This window comes from Aulonocara sp. 'chitande type north' Nkhata Bay, linkage group LG19, assembly GCF_057382095.1.
Source record: "Aulonocara sp. 'chitande type north' Nkhata Bay isolate Kocher_YH1m ecotype deep benthic linkage group LG19, A_spYH_male_GT1.1, whole genome shotgun sequence".
Taxonomy (NCBI): Eukaryota; Metazoa; Chordata; class Actinopteri; order Cichliformes; family Cichlidae; genus Aulonocara; species Aulonocara sp. 'chitande type north' Nkhata Bay.
This window is the reverse complement of record NC_141362.1, coordinates 9,927,023-9,947,550: the sequence shown is the minus strand read 5'-3', so window position 1 is coordinate 9,947,550 and position 20,528 is coordinate 9,927,023. Positions and strand designations below refer to the sequence as shown.

The 20,528-nt window shown below is 47.6% G+C and overlaps 2 protein-coding genes and 1 pseudogene across 4 annotated transcripts in view; 2 read left to right on the top strand and 1 right to left on the bottom strand.

Moving 5' to 3' along the window:
• The window catches only part of znf839 (zinc finger protein 839), an 11,880-nt gene extending 9,267 nt beyond the window's left edge, over window positions 1-2,613 (bottom strand). Inside the window, exon 1 of the mRNA XM_086275211.1 lies at window positions 1,022-2,613. Within this exon, the coding sequence (XP_086131337.1) occupies window positions 1,022-1,753 (732 nt within the window). The 5' untranslated portion in view covers window positions 1,754-2,613. The remainder of the gene's footprint in view (window positions 1-1,021) is intronic.
• Window positions 2,540-20,528, top strand: tecpr2 (tectonin beta-propeller repeat containing 2). Of its 3 annotated transcripts, none has more exons than XM_086275210.1 (27): window positions 2,554-2,727; window positions 3,647-3,755; window positions 3,834-3,974; window positions 4,473-4,601; window positions 4,702-4,833; window positions 4,909-5,066; window positions 5,576-5,729; window positions 5,828-5,980; window positions 10,349-10,481; window positions 10,610-10,836; window positions 10,940-11,163; window positions 11,309-11,551; window positions 11,629-11,824; window positions 12,098-12,325; window positions 12,404-12,471; window positions 12,540-12,655; window positions 12,761-12,934; window positions 13,653-13,833; window positions 15,234-15,375; window positions 15,490-15,715; window positions 15,784-15,873; window positions 15,948-16,045; window positions 16,122-16,257; window positions 18,445-18,593; window positions 19,238-19,379; window positions 19,487-19,636; window positions 19,720-20,528. In XM_086275210.1, exons 2-27 carry the CDS (start codon window positions 3,675-3,677, stop codon window positions 19,869-19,871), a joined length of 4,023 nt encoding a protein of 1,340 aa, XP_086131336.1. In that variant the 5' UTR covers window positions 2,554-2,727; window positions 3,647-3,674; the 3' UTR covers window positions 19,872-20,528. The 3 variants fall into 3 exon arrangements, 2 of the variants coding, with proteins under 2 accessions (XP_086131336.1, XP_086131335.1); XM_086275209.1 differs by having other exon boundaries at window positions 2,557-2,727; window positions 10,940-11,159; window positions 11,305-11,551; XR_015126426.1 differs by lacking the exon at window positions 19,720-20,528 and having other exon boundaries at window positions 2,540-2,727; window positions 10,940-11,159; window positions 11,305-11,551; window positions 18,445-18,610; window positions 19,487-19,626.
• LOC147306497 (uncharacterized) lies at window positions 5,991-10,329 on the top strand (annotated as a pseudogene).

The following is a 20,528-nucleotide window of genomic DNA, read 5'->3' as shown; positions in this document are numbered from 1 at the left end:
ACCATTCCTCTCAAAAATTCTCAAGAAGATAGTTGCCACAACTCCACTCACACTTAACTAACAATAATCTGTATGAATAGTTCCAGTCTGGTTTTCTGGTTTAATTATGATTCTGCTCTCCCCCCATCCTCCCTCACCCTCTGTTTAGCCGAACTAAATTCATGGTTCTCTTCTAATTTTCTTAAACTCAACAGTAACAAATCCGAGCTTATCTTGGTCGGCTCTAAATCAACATTATCCAGAACCAACAGTTTCTCTATTACAATCAATACTCAATCAAAAAATAAAACTCCATTTCTTCCTCTGTGAAAAGCTTGGGTGTCATCCTCGACAGTACTCTATCTTTCAATTCCCACATCAATAATGTCACTCGGTCTGCATATTTTCAATTGTGCAACATTAATCGTCGCCGTCCTTTTCTCACCCCACATGCCGCTGCCATTCTTGTCCATAGCCTTGCTTCTTTTTGGTCTTACTCAAAAATCCATCCACAAGCTCCAATGGGTCCAGAACTCTGCTGCCCGTATTATCATCAGGACCCCTTCTATCCATCACATCACTCCTGTCTTGCAGCAGCTTCATTGGCTCCCGGTCAAATATCACATCAATTTCAAAATGCTTCTGTATACATTTAAGGCTATTCGACATCTCTCCCTCTCTCTGATTTGGTTCAGATCACCATTCCATCTCGGTGTCTTAGATCTTCTTCTCTCTCTGTCCCCTCTCCCCGTCTTGCCACCATGGGGAGCAGGGCTTTCAGCTGCTCGACTCTGGAACTCCCTTCCTCCTGATATAAGAAATATCACTTCATTCTCTCTTTTTAAGTCTAGACTCAAAACTCACTTGTTCAAAACAGCTCATCCCACATAACACTCTGCTATTTCAAATGTGTTTTATGTCTTATGATTGTGTAAATTGCTTGCTTTTATTATTCTGCTGTGTACAGTGTCCTTGAGTGCTCTGAAAGGCGCTTTCAAATAAAATGTAGTATTATCATTATTTTTATTATTATGTGACCCACCTTTTTCTGGATCAAGGGGATCGAGCTTCCCGTCTGCATGGCCACCTGCTGGGCCACGCTCTTCAGCTGCTGGGAGGCGTTGTTCGGGCCTTTCAGGTTCTGCTGGGAGACCTGGATCTGCTGCTTTGGGACCTGCTGCTGTGACACCTGGACCTGCTGCTGTGACACCTGGACCTGCTGCTGCTGGGACTTGGTGACCTGGTTGATGACCTGCTGCAGCTGACTCGGATCCAGAGCTGCGCTGTGAGCCGGTTTGATCAGCTGGCCCTGCTGGAGCAGCTGGGCCGCCTCGGTGTCGGAAACCTGGACCACCTGCTGCTTGGTGAGCTGCTCCAGCAGCGCCTGCTGCTCCTCTGCCGTCAGCCCGGAGCTCTCCACCAGACTGCCGTCTGGCTGCACGTACAGGATGGTGGTGTTAGCCAGGTCGGTGAACTCCGTGGCCACCAGAATGCTCTGCTCCTCCGGCTGGCTCGGCAGTAGCTCCGCCAGCTGAGCCCCGGACGCCACCGGTACACTGTGGCCCAGCTGGTCGCCCTCCGTGCCGCACACGGGCTTCAGATTGCCGCTCTGGTTGCCGGCCGCCGCTACGTTCTCCCCGGGCTTGCTGCTGTGAGCAGCGGGGGTTGCTGGTGAGCCGTCCCCGGGCTGGGCGCTCAGGGCGGTGGGGGGCTGATCCGCGGCCCCCGACGACTCCGGGGCTGTTATTGTTCTGTCACCCTCGCTGTCCGCCATTTTGGCTGTGAGGTTGGCGTCAGTGCAGACACTCGGGGGATGAAACCAACCGGATCGATCGATCGATTACACCGAATAAATACTGATTTATGGACGTTGTGTGTGCACGAAGCAGAAACGCTCCGCGGGGATGAAGGACGACATTAACGGGAGCAGTGATACCGGGAGCGCTGACGGTTAGCGGGGGGAGATTTGAACTAGCCTAGCTTAGCCCGAGCAGGAGCGGGAGCGCGCATTTCCCGGAGCGGATCCAGTGTTTCACCGTGAAAAGATCCGGCGTGGGTCATCTTTAAAAAAGTTTAAAATCACTTTAAAAGTGTGTAAAATCACAGCCGAGTTTAGTTCACTGAAGATTAATAGAAAATAAAATCGCATTTACATTAAAGATACCCTAAGCGTTTTAAAATAAAGACATTTTGACGAAAAGCTGTTTGTGAGCAAACAGCACATTATGATTGATTAGAGAGTTTTGTATACCGGATATTTCACTAATTTCATCTTTATATTGATTTACTTTTATAAATGTATCTCCAGAAAACACATACACAAAATCAAGTTAAATTAATCCAGTCATTCATTTTTCACCAGTTTTACTCGTCTGTTCCAGTTAAAAATATTTGTTAATCTGATCCAGTTTCCTTGTTTTCCAGTCAGCTGTCGTCGAGTTTCCGTTTCCGGTCATTAAATTCTGAATGTTTATGTTTATTTATTAATTATAAGGCGGGAGATGGAGTTTTATCGGTGAAGTTTTAGTTTTACCCAGAATAAACAAACACCTAAAATAAAAATAAAAACCGGAAGCTGAGGGGAGCCGCAGCTTCTTGATGCTTGTGACCAGCAGGTGGCGCAATTTGCGGATGGCCTCGGTGGAAGCAGTCACGCAGGGCGATGTCACCTGTCCGATCCCCAACATCCAGCTGCACCAAAAACACCTGGATCAACATCTGCGCGGCCTCGTTCGCGGGCAGCTTTCGGTGAGATGTCACGATCTCCTTCACGCGCCGGTGTTAGCCAGCGTGCTAACAGCGTTCGACACTGATGCTAGCCCGGACACTTATGTGTAAACAACGCGGTGACTGTTTGTTTATTTAATTATTTCTTTGTTTGTTCACTTCGTTTTGGGGATATTTATTCTCAGTTGTCACCTTCCACAGAAGCTTACCGAGCTAACATCAGCCTTTTGCAGCGTCAAACCAAACTCCGTTCAGTAAACGGCCATTTTTAAGATCCGCTGAGTTTGGAACACAAGAACAGAAGCTTAAGGGAAACCAAGACTTTCCATAACATCCAGCAAACGGTTCTGCTTTATTTGGCACAAGTCTGCTCCACCGAACAGGCTTTAAATCCGGTTAAATTTCAACGTTTGTTCAGGCTGGTCGCTTTCAAACTGCAGATTCACCTTTATTGTTATTTTAATGAAGAGTAGAATGACGTCGCTGGCTCCTTTATATTGCGTCTGCGCGGCGTGTAGCTGCCAGATGTCGAACCGCAAATATGTTTTTGGCGTAAAGGCTCATTGATAATTGATCGGGAATAGGGACTTTCATGGCGTCCACGCCGAACTCCACTTAACAAACGGAGATTTTACTGTGAATCCGCCTCAGCGAAAATTAGATCAGTGTTCAGCAGCACCGTTTGAGCTTGGCTAGCGTTTTTTTTTAATTCGGTGTCTGTTTGATCCACTGAGCTGCCGTACTATCGGTGCTTCAGGGCGCCGCCCTCGCAGACTGGTGAAGGGTTAAAGATTAAAACCCTGACGGTAGTGGCGTTCCCAGAACAGCCAGAAGGTTCTAAACAGATATTCACTGAACTCTTTGGTCCAGGCTCCTGCAGGTGATGAGCAGGTTTTTCACCTGTCCTCAGGTGTATTTCTGTGTTGTTGTTTTTTGCTAGGATCAGCTGAGTTCACCTCGGTAGTAACATGGCTACTCAGCTGGCCCCGCAGTCTGTCCTGAGGGAGTTCTGCCCACTCTACTACCTGCTGAATGCCATCCCAGCCAAGGTATGTACCTGTCGAGGTGTGGATGATGATGATGATGGTGTCAGAGATGAAGCTGAGGGGTCCCCTGTTTCCCTGCAGGTGCAGCGGGGCTTCAGGTCAGTCCTGGTTTACCTGACAGCTTTGGACAGTAGCAGTGACTTCCTGGCTGTGGGCAGCAGCATTGGTATGCTCTACCTGTACTGCCGCCGGCTCGCACACCTGAACAAATACAGCTTAGAGGTGAGAGGTCTTTTCCTACAATACTTAGATACTAAGTGTTGGGGAGGTTTATGTGGACTTCTGTCAGACAGGCAATGGCACACAGGTGATGTCAGATAGCTGGCAGGTTAAATAAAGACAGAAATTATATTTGGATTCTTTAAACGGGTACTTTTGCATCTGCATGATGCGCTCAGACTTTCATTAACTCGTTTACACTGATGCAGGTGTGCTCAGACAGGTGACAATCATATCCTGCAGTCATGTGACCAGTGATGCATTCAGGTTCAGGTGTTACAGGTTACATTTGGTTCAACCTCAGACTCTCCTGGAGCCACCTGTGAGAGCTTGAAAAGGTTTGAACAGGAGTGAGACGCACCGAGACAGATCACATGATAAAAACATGTTGCAGTGCATGGTGAGATGTTTGTTCACCACAGACAGGACAGGTAACAAGTTCACACCTGGAAGACCGAGAGACAGGTGACTGCTTTTGACCTGTGTGTGTGTGTGTAACAGGGGAAGTATGATGCAATCACAGCTGTGAAGCTGCTCAGCTGCTTTGATGACCTGGTTGCTGTAGGAACCTCTTCAGGACGGGTTGCAGTCTTTCAGCTGGTATCTCCGCTTCCTGGTCGCAACAAACAGGTAAGAAGATTGATTGACAATGAACGCTGTTGTTACCCCCTCTGCCTCTGTGCACCCGTGTCACACACACACACACACACAGCTGTCTGTCTCTGTGCAGCTGCGGCGTTTCGATGTTGTCGGCCTCCATAAAGGCACTGTCACAGCGTTGGCGTGGAGCACAAACGGGATGAAGCTTTTCTCCGGTGACGATAAAGGACGAGTTGTGTTCACCTCTCTGGACCTGGACCAGGTAAATACCCACACTGCCTCCGTCCTTTCCATTGTAACACACCCGCCCTTACGCCGTGTGTGTGCGTCCGTGCAGGGGGTGTGTAAGCCTGTGTTGCTGCTGGAGGAGTCCTCAGGTGTGGTTCAGATGGAGTATAGTCACCAGGTGCTGCTGGTATCAACGCAGCAGAGATCCCTGCTATACTGCACACAGAAACAGGAAGTGCTACAGCTGGGCACCAAGCCCCGCAAGAGGTAACCCCAGACCCCACCTATCCCCATCCCCTTACCCCATCCTCATCTCACCTCCTGTTGCAGATGTGTGTCGTATTTTGAAATAAATTTTTACCCGTTGCCATAGCGACCAGAGAGCATTAAGTGGCAGAGAGGAGGGTGTCAGTGTTGTTGCCGCATTTCAGGAGGATGCTGCTAATAAAATTACACAATTACACAGTGAATTTGCGTTTATTATTATATTTACAAAATGCCACAGTTTTTGTCTTGGTCGTGTCCTTTTATTTTCTTATATTTGTCTGCCACACCTTAAAGGCCGGTCCGTGAAAATATTGTCTGACATTAAACCGGTCTGTGGCCCAAAAAAGTTTGGGGACCGCTGTTGTAAGGTAAAGACCCTAAAATTTTACCGGTTACTGATTTAGTGGTACTCGTCTATATTATCTATACCTGTGCTCACTGGTGATACTCGTACACAGAAGCATCACTTGTACCTGTACTGATACTGTGGAATTTGTGTGCTGTTACAGCAGTGGACGGTTCGGAGCCTGTTTCCTACCTGCTCTCTGTAAACAGAGTGACCTTCAGGTGTTTGCTGCTCGACCTGGACTCAGACTGTGGAGGTCTGACATCAGAGGACAGGTGGAGGACACCCGGCTGCTCAAGCCCCTCTTTAACTCACAGGTACACTGGGAACACCAACACATACCTATACATATACACTGAAATTGATACACCTGTGTTAGTAACAGACCTGTTTTCTGTACACCTGCCTGACTCAGATACCTCAGTTTGAGTTGTTTCCTCGTCCTGACCCGATCGGAGGGTACCGTCCAGCAGACCGCCAGCTCGGGCTGCTTAGTTGTTTCCTGAAAGAGGGCTGGATCCTCAGTTGGAATGAGTACAGCATCTATGTCCTGGACTGTCTGAACCAGGTACTTCTGATTGAATGATGTGATCTTTAGGATAATGTGGGGTATGATTATTCATGACATTAAGGCTTTTAAATTAAATTCTGGACCAAACAGGGAGCAAGTAAAAGAGAAGCCAGTATGGGAAAAAATATGGGGGATAGGGTTTTTGAGGCAGTGTTAATTTTCACAATAAATTTGGACTTAGTTTCAGTCTTAATTTAGGCATCTACATTTTTTTCGTTTTAGTCTGTTTTCAGCTGACTAAATATCATAAGGTTATCGTAGACTGGAGGTTAAGTAATCTGACCAAAATATAAAATGTAAAAGTGTGTTGTGTTTTTACCGGCGACGGTTGCTCCACACGGTTTACAAACAGTCTTCTTTTACTTCACGTCAAATGTGTACTCTGGAATTGTGGGCGTCACATGACCAATATAGCAGCTTAACAGACAAGTTCTGAAAACCGCGTGCTTCTTTTTTCAAAGCAGCTCCATCTCTTAATAAGGACACAATACTGGTATGTCAACACCTTCGGCACTAACACAGAGCCAAAGTTTTACTTGTCCACAAAGTAGCCCAAATACTAACATGGCTAGCACAAACAAAGGCACTGTGCGGTCAAACTTTAGAACAAAGTTCAATAATATCAATATCACTGTTGAAATTGCAAAGGCTTTGACTGCACTGGAAAGTGACAGAGATAAGATGTAATGACCATATGCAGCACTGGGGCTGTGCGATATGACCAAAATCTCATATCCCCATATGAGACATATATCGCAAAGTGGTGCACTTTCTGTAAATTCAGTGAATTTCGGCATGAAACGATATATTTTTAGATATAAGTTGTAACAGCTGATAGGTTTGTAGCTTGAACCTATCCGCTGGAACGTTGAGGACAATATAATTACACAGCGAAGCAAGACACGAGTAGGCAAAGTTCTTCATGTTACTCATGCATGAGGGAGTCCTGCCTGGAGCCGAGTGTTGTTCCACCACCTCCGTCAGACTCTCAGCCAGGCTCCCCATAGCACTCCTTTTATTGTGGTTACATGAATATGCATAGGGTCATTAACATATGACATCTTACATAGGTATACATGTGAACAAAGAATACTGTGTGTGTGTGTGTGTGTGTGTGTGTGTGTGTGTGTGTGTGTGTGTGTGTGTGTGTGTGTGTGTGTGTGTGTGTGTGGTCAAGGTGTGACCCTGTGAAGACTCCCCAAACGCTGGTGCCAGGAGCGGGTCCATCTGAACAAAAGGCTCTTATACTTAAACAGATATACGTGTGTTTGCTATACCATATATCAGCAAGAGAAGATACGACCTCTCCTAGGAGGTGTGTGATCTATGCCAGAACACTCTGTAGAGGGAGTGAACGCACTCCCCCTTCATGCTACTCAGAGCCGTTACAGACCTCCTAGGATGAGACATTCTTTCAATCTACAAATGATTATACACTTCTAAGCATATGTGGGTAAATATTTCTAAGCATAAATGACAATCAACAATACAAAACCTAACAACAGCCGCCATTTCCTTTGTAAGTATTTGTTACATGGCGTGCTGCAGGGAAAAGCCTGTTCTAACGTTTGAGTCTAAGGTTTATTTTGAGCACCTGACGACTCTTATTTGCTTCTCTTTCGTAAACTCTCTCCATACTCTGTGACGTAACTGAAGAAGCTTCTCGGATGAGAGGTGAAAAGTCTTCAAGCCACTTAAAGGAGTTCAGACGCTTTTCTTTCCAAGCTGCTTAGACTGCGATGACCTGGATGACTGAGAACCTTCAAACACATATTGCCGTACATTTTGTGAGGAACACCCTTCAACTGGTGCGGCAGTATGAAAAGGAATCATGGAAACTAGCGGATTATAGGAACCATCTCCGTTTCAACCTAAGATGCAGACAAAGTTGTTCCTAAGGGTTTACGCCTTGGATCCATGGTCAGGGGACATAGTTGATTTTTAGGGGGAGAATAAAATCAACTTCTAAGTGAAAGGATAAGACAGGTCCATTTCACTATAGATGACCTCCAGAACAAGATCAGCCAGACTCTGCAGGAACTGAAAACCCTCTCGTATTTTAGAAAAGGTTTACAAGTTTGTGGACAAGGCTCAGCAGGCCCAACTCTCTAAAAGAAAAGAGAGACAACGCAGGAAATTCCACACCTTGCTTTCTAAAACATACACTCCTCAGTCAGAACCTACACAACACAGAGAAGAACACACACCTGAGGACAGTCAGGAAAAATGGGTGAAGAACTTTTCAGACTGTAATCTCACTGAACCTGAAAAGAAAGTATTAGCCAAAGGACTCAATTTTGCCATTTCTCCACAACAGCTGCCCATAGTGGACCTCATCACAGCCACAGAAACTGCCATACGGATTAACAAATTATCACAGACAGAAGCAGAGCAAATCAGGATGAAAGTCCAGTGTCAAAGTCCCTCCGTCCAACAATACAACCTCACAATACAAGAAAAGAAGGTCAGTTCCCTGAGCAAAGACCACAACATCACTATATTACCAGCTGATAAGGGAAGGTGCACCGTGGTCCTAAACCCTACGGATTACCACACAAAGATCACTACTCTCCTCAGTGACAACAACACCTACGAAGCCTTAAAGCGAGACCCCACAAGCAGCTACAAAAAGAAAGTTATAGCTTGCCTTCAGGACTTTGAAAAGGACAAAATCACTGACCGCCTTACATATCACCGCCTTTACCCAGGGGATGCCATACCCTGCATCTATGGACTTCCTAAAATCCACAAGGAAGCTGTCCCACTCAGACCCATGAGCAGCATAAACTCAGCCACTTACAACATTGCTAAACACCTTGCTACCATCCTTGCTCCTCTCGTGGGGAACACCCCACACCACATCAAGAACTCCACCGACTTCACCGACAAGGTCCAGAAACTTACCCTGGATCCAGATGAAACCATGGTGTCCTTTGATGTAGTCTCTCTCTTCACTTGCATACCCACCACGGAGGCCGTGGAGACTATCAGAAAACAACTACAAGAAGACAGCTCCTTGGAGGACAGGACCAACTTCACACCCGATCAGATCTGCACACTGTTAGACCTCTGCCTCACCACTACATATTTCAAGTACAACGAAGGCTTCTACAGACAAAAACATGGCTGTGCCATGGGCTCCCCCGTGTCACCTATTGTAGCCAACCTTTACATGGAGGAAGTGGAAAGGAAGGCTCTTGGCTCTTTCAAAGGGAGTGTACCCAGCCACTGGTACAGATATGTGGACGACACCTGGGTCAAAATCAAGACACAAGAAGTGGAATCCCTCACTGCGCACATTAACGCTGTGGATAAAAACATCAAGTTCACCAGGGAAGACACAAAGGACAACTGTTTGCCTTTCCTGGACTGCGCTGTGCACATTGAAGAGAACGGCAACCTCAACAGCGAAGTTTACGGGAAGCCCACACACACGGACCAGTACCTCCTCTTTGACTCCCATCACCCTCTGGAACACAAACTTGGAGTAATCAGGACCCTACACCACCGGGCAGAACATGTTAAAAAGAAGGAACACACACATGTAAAAGAAGCACTCAAAACGTGCGGCTATCCTAAATGGGCGTTCTTAAAGTCAGCAAAGAGGCACAGAAAAGAAGACCAGACACCAGCGAGGGAGGATAAGAAAGACAAACATACAAATATTGCAGCCGGTGTATCGGGAAAACTCAGGAGCATCTTCTCAAAGCACAACATCCCAGCAACACACTCGGAGACAAACTGGTTCATCACGAAGACAAAACGCTAAAACACAAACTTAACAATGTGGTGTATGCTGTACAGTGCAGCGAGGAATGCTCAGACCTCTACATTGGAGAGACCAAACAGCCACTTCACAAGCGCATGGCACAACATAGAAGAGCCACCTCCATGGGACAAGACTCTGCAGTCCATCTGCATCTAAAGGTCAAAGGTCACTCTTTCGAGGATGCCAATGTTCACATTTTGGACAGAGAGGACAGATGGTTTGAAAGAGGAGTGAAAGAAGCCATCTATGTCCACTGTGAGCGACCATCTTTGAACAGAGGTAGAGGATCATCAGGGGGTCCTTTTGTCCCTCTGTGGGGGGAAACTCCCACTAGGTTTAAATCTGGGACTCTCCACCATTTGATTCTAGAAGAAGCTTCTCAGATGAGAGGTGAAATGCCTTCAAGCAACTTAAAGAAGTCCAGACGCTTTTCTTTGCAAGCTCCTTAGACAACATCCATCTTAAAAAGTAGCATCTTAATAACATTTCCCATATTTCTGAACTGCTTTGTGTTTTGGATTAATTTTGCATAAATCTGAATCTTCTGAGCGTTCTGTGAATGTTGTTTAAATTTCTAACTGATCTGTGTTCTTAAGGTGATCATTGGAGCTTTGGAGAGCAGCGGAGACATCGTGTCTGTCTCCTGCTGTGACAACGAGATCTTCGTCCTGAAAGGAGATCGTGACATCATCCGCCTGTCCAATAGCCCCGAGGGTCTTGCCTCCAACTGTGAGCAACTCCAGCACTACCAGTATAATATCACAGGAACATAATACTGCCACTACTACTAATAAAAGCCCATTGCCAGTATAATCTCACCAATTCTCTTTTTCACATACCCTCATTCTGTCTGTCAGTGTTGGACCTCTCTGTCTGTCTGTCCTCACCCTTGACCACACCCACCATCCTCCGATCAGTCGGATCCGTGGAAATTGCTCAGCCAATCAGAACCATGGCCATCATTACAGAGGGAGGGGGAAGAGAGGATGGCGAAGGAGGGGAGGGTGGACAGGAGAAAGCAGAGGAAGAAGAGGAGGGAGGAGTGGAGGAAGTGGAGGAGGCAGAGGAGGAGCAGCAACTGGGGGTATGGCTGCTGCTGTGGTTTACCTGGATTCCTGGGACAGCCTGCAGTAACCATACCTGTCCTTTCTGTTAGGGTAACCAGGTGTGTTTGGTTGTGATTCCAGGTGACTGAGCTTGGCCAGCTGTCCGGTTTGTTCGCAAGTAGCTCTCGAAGCCGCAGCAGTTCCGTCACTTCATGGGACAGTCTCCATGGAAACGCTCCAGCGAGTGGTTCTTGCGAGCTGACATCCAGACGTTACAGCACCCCCCTGGGTCAGGAGCAGATGCAACAGGAGCTGGTGGTAAAGCCCATCAGAGTGAAGAAGAAAAAGAGGCGACGACAAGGCAAGTGTGACTCCTCCCACTCTGTAAAGCGTTTTACCACTTTATGACCAATGTGACTCTGTGACGAGTACACAGAGCAACAGTTTAAACAGGAGATCAGACAGACAGGTGAGTGTGTGATTCTGACCTGTCTCTCTCTCCTCAGACAGCGGTGGTGCGACCCGCCTCTCTGAGAGCAGCTGTTCAGACTCCATGTTTGTAGTTCAGGACGGGAGTGTCAGTGACGGAGGAAGTGGAACTCCTCTGAGCGACCGGGCCTCCCTCGTTGGAGTGGATTTTCAGAACGAGAACTCTCCAGAACACCACCCAAATCAGGGCCCCTGGGAGACGAGAGTCTCAGAGAGAGGCATGAAGGAAGAAGAGGAGGTGGAGGCTTCTTCCCACCAGACTGGGTGAATATCTGAAGATGGTGTTGTTCTGTCTGATCTGCACCACCTGCTGACCGGATTTTCTCTTCCTCCTGTTTCAGCTCCCTGCTCCTCCCAGGCCTGGAGAACCACCCGAACCCTGGTGCTGAGGTCGTACCCCCAACACCTGATGTGGATCTGCTGCTGGAGTGCACCTTCTCCTACATGCAGAACACTGAGGAAGCAGAGGAGTTGCCAGATCGTCAGCCGGTGGAGGCTGACGAGTTTCTTAGCCCTCTGATTGGGCCGGAGGAGGAGGTGTGTCTAAGCTGAAGGTTCTGACAAACATTCATGAACATGTGACTTGTGTGTAAATACAGCTGCTGTTACAGCTGAGGCCCACCTACATTTCCAGGGATCACACCTGCTCAGTCATCCCCTGTGTTTTGGCAAGATGTATCAGTAAGAGTTTCTATTAGTAATGGTATCAGTATCAATAAAGTCTTAACAGGTCAGGGTTTGAGCCTGAAACTCGTCTGTGGATCTGCGTGTTTAGCACAGGTGAAGTTAATTTTCCCCCTGTGCATTTAGGACGATGTCCTGGCGGCCTCTGCTGGTATGGCAGACCAAATGTTCCACTCTACCGTGTCCAATTTGGACAGGAAGCCCAGTTTGTCCAGCGATGAAGACGATGACATTTACAGCCACATGCTCCCCCCTGCTGGTAATGCTGTGGACACCCTCACCTGCCTGACCAATCCAACGGAGAATTCGCAAGACCAGGATGGCCAGGAGAGAGACCGGCTCAAACCCGACCAGGTTAGACAGAAACCTGACTAGGTGAGACTTACACCTGTGCAGAGAATCCTTCATGTCTCCTACGAATGTGTCTTTTAGTTGGCGGAAAGCTGGATGGGGTACTCAGGACCAGGATGTGGGATACTGAGCCTGCAGGTGACGGACAGGTAGGCTCTCTTGATCCCTCAGGTGATGAGTAGGTGAGTGCAGATGTGTGACAGGTGTTCCTTTTCAGGTATGTGTGGTGTCTGGACTTTAAAGGTGGGCTGTTCTGCAGCCCTCTGCCTGAAACTGGACTCACTTGGCAGCGCTTTGAGGATAACGTCCACCAGATGGCATTATCGCCTTCAGGTAAGCGATAATGTCTTTACTTGCTGATGTCATTGTTGTTTTATAGTGAATATACTGTTTCCTGTGTAGGTGAATTATTTCCATATGACCGGTCTAACCCTGCAGGTAACCTGTTGTGGAAGGTGGAGCAGAAGAGCCTGACGGCGTTCGCGTGTGCTAAGTTTTCGGCGAAAGGAAAACGTCACTGGTACAAAGCTGTGGAGCAGGCGGCATTCATCGCTTTGAGTGATGACTCTGCCTGGATCGTCAGGACCAATGGGGATCTCTTCCTGCAGACAGGTAACTATGCACCTGTACAAATGGCTCTGCCTGAATGTCACAGTAAACTCTTTGTTTTTACAGAACTACAGCTGAAGCATTTCCTGTCTAACGTGTGAGCTTCCTGTCAGCTGATCCTTCAGAGGTCTGTGTTGGTGGATTAGTCTTCATGATGTCGCTGCAAACTTTTTTTTTTTTTTTAAAAACAAAGCAGTTGAGACACAAATATTATTCCACTTGCAATGTCATCAGTCACCTGAGTGCCTGAGCAGGTGTTCTCACCTCCTCTGATTGCAGGAAGTTCTAAACTCACTGAGAGGAAAAACGTGATTCTCTCTTTCTTCTTTTTTTTTTTTTTCCAACATCCATAACTTTATGTAAACACATACGGCTATAAAGTGTGTGACCAGCAGAGTGCGCCTTGCCATAGAGGTTTCACCTGCCTCCAGCTCTGCTGTCAGGAGAGACTAAGATTAAACAAAATCAAACCCAGATCAATAAAACAGGTTCTGAGGAGAGCTCTGCTCACTGTGACTGCTGAACATCAGTAAGGTCAGAGCTCCTCCTCTCCACCACACATGATCGATCTGCTCGACCCCATGACCATCGGTCATAAAACCTAACCAACGAAAAGCCACAGATCAGGCTGCTCTTAACCAAAAAGCCCGAGAGCTTAAACCAGGCTGACCCTTTACATCAGATAAGCTCTGTAATGAAACTCTTACACTGTGTGTCTCAGGTCTGAGCGTGGAGCGGCCCTGCGCTCGCTCCATCAAGGTGGAGACCCCCTGCGTGTTCAGCCAGGTGTGTGTGCGGGCAGGTGTGGTGTGGGCCCTGAGCGAGCACCAAGCTTTATTCTACCGAGAAGGCCTGAACAGCTACTGCAGTGAGGGTGAGGGCTGGAAATACGACACCATCAGGTACTGTTGCCGTAATACTATCATAGGTCTGCAGTACTACTGTAATACTACTCTATTACTGCAGCAAGGGTAGAAAGTATAACATAATCATGCATAGAGATGGGAATTCTGGTTGCATTATCAATTTCATCGACTGTCATTGGCTCCAATTTGACACTCATCACCATCTCAAGCAGCATATCAAAAACATGACATTAATGCATATTAATGCCATGCTGTCAAATGTTTGTCGGAGGTGTTTCCGCTCTTTGTTGTGATCAGCGTTGGGGTCATTACTCAAAAAAGTAATTTTTCAAAGTAATGCAGTATGTTACTTAATTACTTCCAAGAGGAAATCATTCTTTACACTATTCGTTACATTACTTTGGCATTTCTCTGTAAAACAACTTGAAACACATTGTTAAACAGTAATTATGAGACAATATAAACTTCCAGCTACAGCCCCACACACCAACACAAATATCTGTCCTAATGAGGACACACACGTTTCTCTTAGTATTTGGGTATGAACACAAAGCTGACAGCACAAAGACACGTGAAAATGATTCATGTAGGCTCTTTACCTGACAATATAAAGTGAGTTGAGGCAACTGTTGTTTGGAGTTTTTATAAATATGCAAATTGGAAAAAAACGAGGCTGCAGCCTGACCGTTTGTTACCTGATGAAGTTCAGCAACAGCTGGCTTCACCGCAGCTCACAGTGCGTGGCTGGGGTCAGCTGTTACTCAGGCTTAGCCAAGAACCCAAAGTGACGCTAACTTAGTGTTAGCATGCTGTCTATGCAGTTGTGTTAGCAGCATTACACAGGTGCTTCAGTCTTGGATACAGATTTCCATTTTACCATTGCCATCTCATCCTTTTGTGCAATAAAAACAAGAGTTATGTCCATATCCGCGGGGGACACTCCCCGCTATTTTCCTCCTCCGAGAACTCAAACCAGCTGATTGTAGTACACGAGCTGATACCCTGATCAACAGGCAAGCTGACTAACGATTACAAGGAATTGAACTACTTAATCTTGTACTACTACTACTACTACTACTGTAATACTATTATACTACTACTATACTTCAGTAATACTATGACATTTGCATCAGATGACAGCAGTCAACTTGAGGCACTTTACACAGTCCACACTAAAATATTAGAGAAGAAACAGAGCAACAATCAATGCCTACGAGCAGCACTCGGTGACAGCGGAGAGGAAGAACTCCCATTTAACAGGAAGAGACCTCTGACAGCTGTTGGATGTGAGAAGGATTTTGAATCTATTTTTGGACCCGGTGAAGAGAAGCTGGTGTGGGAGAAACACTGTCTTTCTGGAAGCGGTGTGAACTAGCAACACAGGTACACACCATCAGGTACACTCCTCACCACCTGTGTATGTGTGTGTGTCACAGTGAGGCTCAGGGTCTGGAGCTGATGTGCGTTGCCCTGGGAGACGGTGGGACGGCATGGGCTCTGGATGCCAGCGGCAGCCTGTGGTTTCGGACTGGCGTGTGTTCGTCCAGACCGCAGGGCGAGGATGATCACTGGTGGCAGGTGAGCCTTAGCGTCTGTACGACAGACTGTATCTTAACGATGACAGCCAAAGAGGTTTCCATCATTAGGGTCTCTGTTGGAGGCATTCTGGTTCAGCCCGTGTCTCTCCTTCAGATCAGCATCTCGGACTACGTGGTCTTCGATCAGGGCAGTCTGTTCCAGACCCTGCTGCAGGCCACGCAGAGTGTTGCCACGGTAACCAGAGCACCCATGGAGCGCGTTGTGGCCTTCCTGTCACAGTACTCCCAGTGCCAGCCAAGCCTGGTCAGCGCCAATGCCAGCGGAGTCTGGGTGGCCTCGGGCCAGAACCAGCTTCACCTAGCACGTGGCAGCCTCGTGGGTTAGTAAAGTCCAATAGAGTCCAGTAAGCTCTAGCTGGCTCTAGGCTGATTTGTCTTTTCGTCTCAGGAACTTTCTGGCAGAACGTAGTTCCCAGAGGAACCGTCTCTGCCACCAGGTGGACCTTCATCACATCTTCAGCGGTGCCTCACAGAGAAGGTAACACAGCTGGACACACCCATACCTGAGCCCTGTACCAAGCATAACCCTACCCCGTGTCACCTGATTTTCAGGTACCTTCCTGTGGCTGGCTCAGAGCAGGAAGGACTTGTTCTGCGTTTGGGATCAGGATGGAGAGCTCCGCCCCTCATCAGTCCTTTTACCACCTGAGGTAAACACACCTGCCACTTGTCTGTGTCTTAAGGGTTACCTGTGTCTTCATCTCATGGCATGCTGTGTGCGCTCAGGTGGAGCTGACTCACCTGTCCGCCTGCCGGGACGCTCTGTGGGGGCTGGACACGCACGGCCGGGTCAGCATTCGGACTCTGTCCCCGTCCTGCCCTGTCGGACTGCATTGGACCCCCCTGGACCTGAGCCAACTCGGTGCGTACCTGAACTCACTCTGATACTTCTGTGTGCGAGTGGGCGAGCCCATCAGATCAAAGCTCAAAACTCATTGGCTGATGAGTTGTGACTGCCAAGCTGTAATTTAAAACAAACAAAATGTGTCAGTGGGGGTGTCCAAATTCAGGGGCTGCATCCTCCTGAGGCCGCATTTGTAGACCGATTACGTCACAGCGACGCGACGAAGGCTGTCTCAACTCGTAGACTCCTCCGAATCCGGCCGACAAGTGCGTCCTCCTTTTCCCCAGATTTGAAAGATGGGTCGGGCGTGTCCTTCGTTGCCCACCATATCCCAGAATTCATAGCGTGGCCCAGCCAGTTCCAGTTTTCAACAATGGCAGGCGTTGTAATATTACTCTTATTACTCTTATTGGGTCACAAAATACACTTTTAAGATATTTTCACAATGTAGCTGTGTAAACTTCAAATATCTGCTCGGTTTATCAAGACATCACGTATTTGCAAAAGTGCTCCGACGTTTTCGGCGACGTCTGTTACCCACCAGCTCGACAGCTAGCCAGGGCGATAACAGCAAACTCCCCGCACATCGTTTTCAAACCCCCGCGCACTTTCACTACTCAGGTTAAACATGAGTCACTTAGATAACTTAAAATGTTATTGTTTGGCTTTTTTCAGTGTTTTATTCGTTCCTGAGTAAATCGGTTTGGCTGAGATTATAGTTCTAGTTTTCACACAGCTGAATAAACATCAAACAGAAAACTGATTAATCAGAAGTGTGAGACGGTCGAGTTTACTCCAGTGTCCTGTTATATTTTAGACAGCAAGGAGCAGACGGCCGAGTTTATTAAATTCCACCGAGACAGCGGTGACGCTAATCTGAAACCTACACCGTCCAATTTCACAGCCGTTTACTTCCGGCCTACCCGACCTTCTGAGGACCTGGCCCACGTAGAATGTGAAGGACGGGTCCGCAAGAGATGCAGCCTCTATTATATAACAAACCTAAAAACAGGAAGCAGCGACACACTTCCTGTTCCTTTTATTCACGTTTTTGTTTCATGATTTTTGCATTTCTTCTCAACAAGGAAACTTTATTTGTGACAAATGAGTGAACATTAACGTGATTCTAAAAACTGCTGTGAAAGAGATCAGCAAGAAACACACACACACACACACACACACACACACACACACACACACACACACACACACACACACACACACACACACACACACACACACAGCAGCTGTGTTTCTGTGTCACACTGACAGTTGGAACTTGTGTAACAGGGCGGCACTTCATAGGTCAGTGTGTGTGTCTGTGAGTGTGCGTCACACTGTGACCTGTCTCAGATGTCCGGTCTGTTTTTAGCCCACTGACCTTCTCACTATCTCAGGTCACATGACTGGCGTCCTCTCTGGAGTCAGCGGTCTCTTGTAACATTTCAGTTTCACGCAGAGAAAAACACAGCGACTTCAGACGGGTGTTGGTTGCTAAAACAACAGTTACTGTTTGTTTTGAAGCTGGGAGAAAGTCTTTTAGCTCCTCCCACCAGCTCACACAGATCCAATGAGAATCTTATTTACAAAGAACACATGATGTCACACACTTTGTGTTGTGTGTGTGTGTGTGTGTGTGTGTGTGTGTGTGTGTGTGTGTGTGTGTGTGTGTGTGTGTGTGAGTGTGTGTGAGTGATCACAAATGAGTGATTTAACTGAACTATCAGTTTGTCAAGCCTTCCCGTGTCTGGTCAGGTTTCCAGTGGTTAGCACTGCTGCCTCACAGCAAGGTCCCGAGTTCAATTCCACCACCCGGCTTTCTGTGTGCAGTTTGCATGTTCTCCCTGTGTTTGTGTGGGTTCTTTCCGGGTACCCCGGCTTCCTCCCACAGTCCAAGAACACGCAGTTAGTGGGGCTAGGTTAAGTGGTAACACTAAATTGCCCATGGGTGTAAGTGTGAATGGTTATCTGTCAACAGACAACAGCCTGGCGACCTGTCCACGGTGCCCCCCCGACCCCAAGAAAGGATCAAAATGTTCTACTGTTACTTTGAAAAATAAAAAGGGTTTTCAGGTCGTGTTTAATCTGTGCTCCTTGGTCAGGCTCAGACCAAACTGCTCTGTTTTTCATATGAGTCCAGGAGAAGGTTTCAATGTTTCCCTTTGTCACGATGAGCTCAGGTAAGACGTTACCTGTGTGTTACAGGAAGTGTGCGTCTGGTGAGCGTGAGCTGTGGCAGTCAGAACGTCTGGGCCGTGGACAGCCGAGGAGTCGTTTACTTCAGAGTCGGGACGCAGCCGCTCAATCCCAGCATGATGCTACCGGCCTGGATCCAGATCGAACCACCTGTACAGGTAACATCGACCCACAGGTAAACCCGCCTAACTTCAGCAGGGTCATTTTCAGGTGCTTTGAATACTAAGTGCTTGTATCAATATGAGCCAAGTCGTATAAAGTGTGTAGAGTAGAAAAGCTCTTCATAAGAAGTCTGTGCAGGTTCTCAGTCGCCCAGGTCATCGTAGTCTATGGAGCTCAGAAAGACAAATGTCTGTATTTCATTCATTTGACCTCAGTTAGTCACATGATAGGGTGGGGCTAGGTCTCACAGTGGTTCACCAGAAACCATGGCTGATTGTGACCCACACCTGTTTTGACAGCTTGGCTCGTGTGATTAGGTAGAGGATCAATAGTTGGTCCATGACCCTTTTGGGGGGGGACACTCCCATAGGGCTTAGCATCTGGACTGCACCAGTTGCTCTCAGTAGTCAAGAAGCTTCTCGGATGAAACGTCTTCAAGAAACTTGAAGAAATCCAGACACTTTTCTTTCAAAGCTCCTTCGACTCTATGTAAGAAGTCCATTTACCATTCGTTTAAACCTCTCTCACGCCTCGTTCTCTCCACCTGTAATTTTCCCTTTATTAACTTCCTGTTTCCTGAAGGTAAAGCCTCAGAAGCAGTGACACTTGTCCAGGTGACTGTGATGTCTTGTCTTTGCAGCCGATCGGAGTGCAGCTGATGAGCATTCAGACGAGTCCTAATGACAGGCTCCTCTGGGCGCTCGACAACAGAGGAAGCGTTTTCGTCAGGACCGGGCTCAGCGACGAGATGCCCGTTGGGACAGAGTGGGAGCTGGTTCCAGGTACTCACCTGTGTGACGTCATCACCCGCCTACACCTGTCTGTCTGTGAGTGTGTCTCACTGTGTGTGTGTGTGTGTGTGTGTGTGTGTGTGTGTGTGTGTGTGTAGGTCTGGCTGTGAGTCAGCTAGTCCTCAGCTGTCGGACTGCGTGGGTTCGTTGCGTAAACGGAGATCTGGCTCGCCGCTACGGCGTCTCTGAACGAAACCCAGCCGGAGATTACTGGAAGAAGATCCCTGGGAATGCCAGCTGGTTCACCGGTAAGACTGGTTTATTCTGTTTTATACTGGTGCACCGATACTTGACACAGCTGTGTCTCAGGTGTGTTTCTCCCTCTCTGCAGTCACTCCAGAGGATGAGTTGTGGGCAGTGACTCAACTTGGCGGATTGTCCCATCGGCTGACGAAACTCCTCCCACAGACGACCCTCAGACCCCCCCCCTCAAGCCCCGCTCTTGGAGGGGATGATGTTGATGACGAATGGGAGCTCATCTAACCTGTGACATCACAGCGTCGCCTGACAGTGCTGTGACACATCAGTGACAGCACTTCCTCTTCCTTAGGGACAGACAGGATGTGACATCACATCTGGGCTTCCTGTGATGGCTGCCACTCAGGTAGGCCAGGTCGTTGCTGGGAAATGAAGTGAATGTTTTATTTAGGTTTTAACAGGAAGCACTTTAATTGCAGAAGGGAGGGGCGGGGTGCCCCCTGAGATCAGTCCTGATTGGATCTATTCTACTTGGTTCTTTTTTTAACTTATTCTAACGGGGTCATTGTAAATAGAGATGTTAAAGGGATGTGTCACTGACTTGAAGCGGCTCCATTTTCTTCCTCTAAGGCTCATTAAAAGTCGTAGTTACCATGGTATAGACAGAAGCTCCGCCCACTAACACAGCAGCATGAAAACATGTAAAAATCCTCCGGAGACTGAATCAAAAACAGAAATCGGGACTCTAATGGACAGCAGTGTAGTTCTGGTGTTGGCCCAGGTGTCTAGTGGACCTTTAAGCACCGCCTGATTGTCTCTGACAGTGTTGCCATGGGATCTTAAGCAGCTGTGATGTCATCCTGTGTAGACTGATTGGACAGAGTCAGTGTAAACTCACCTGTTGTGTTTCATCCATTAACTTAATAAACACATTTAAACACT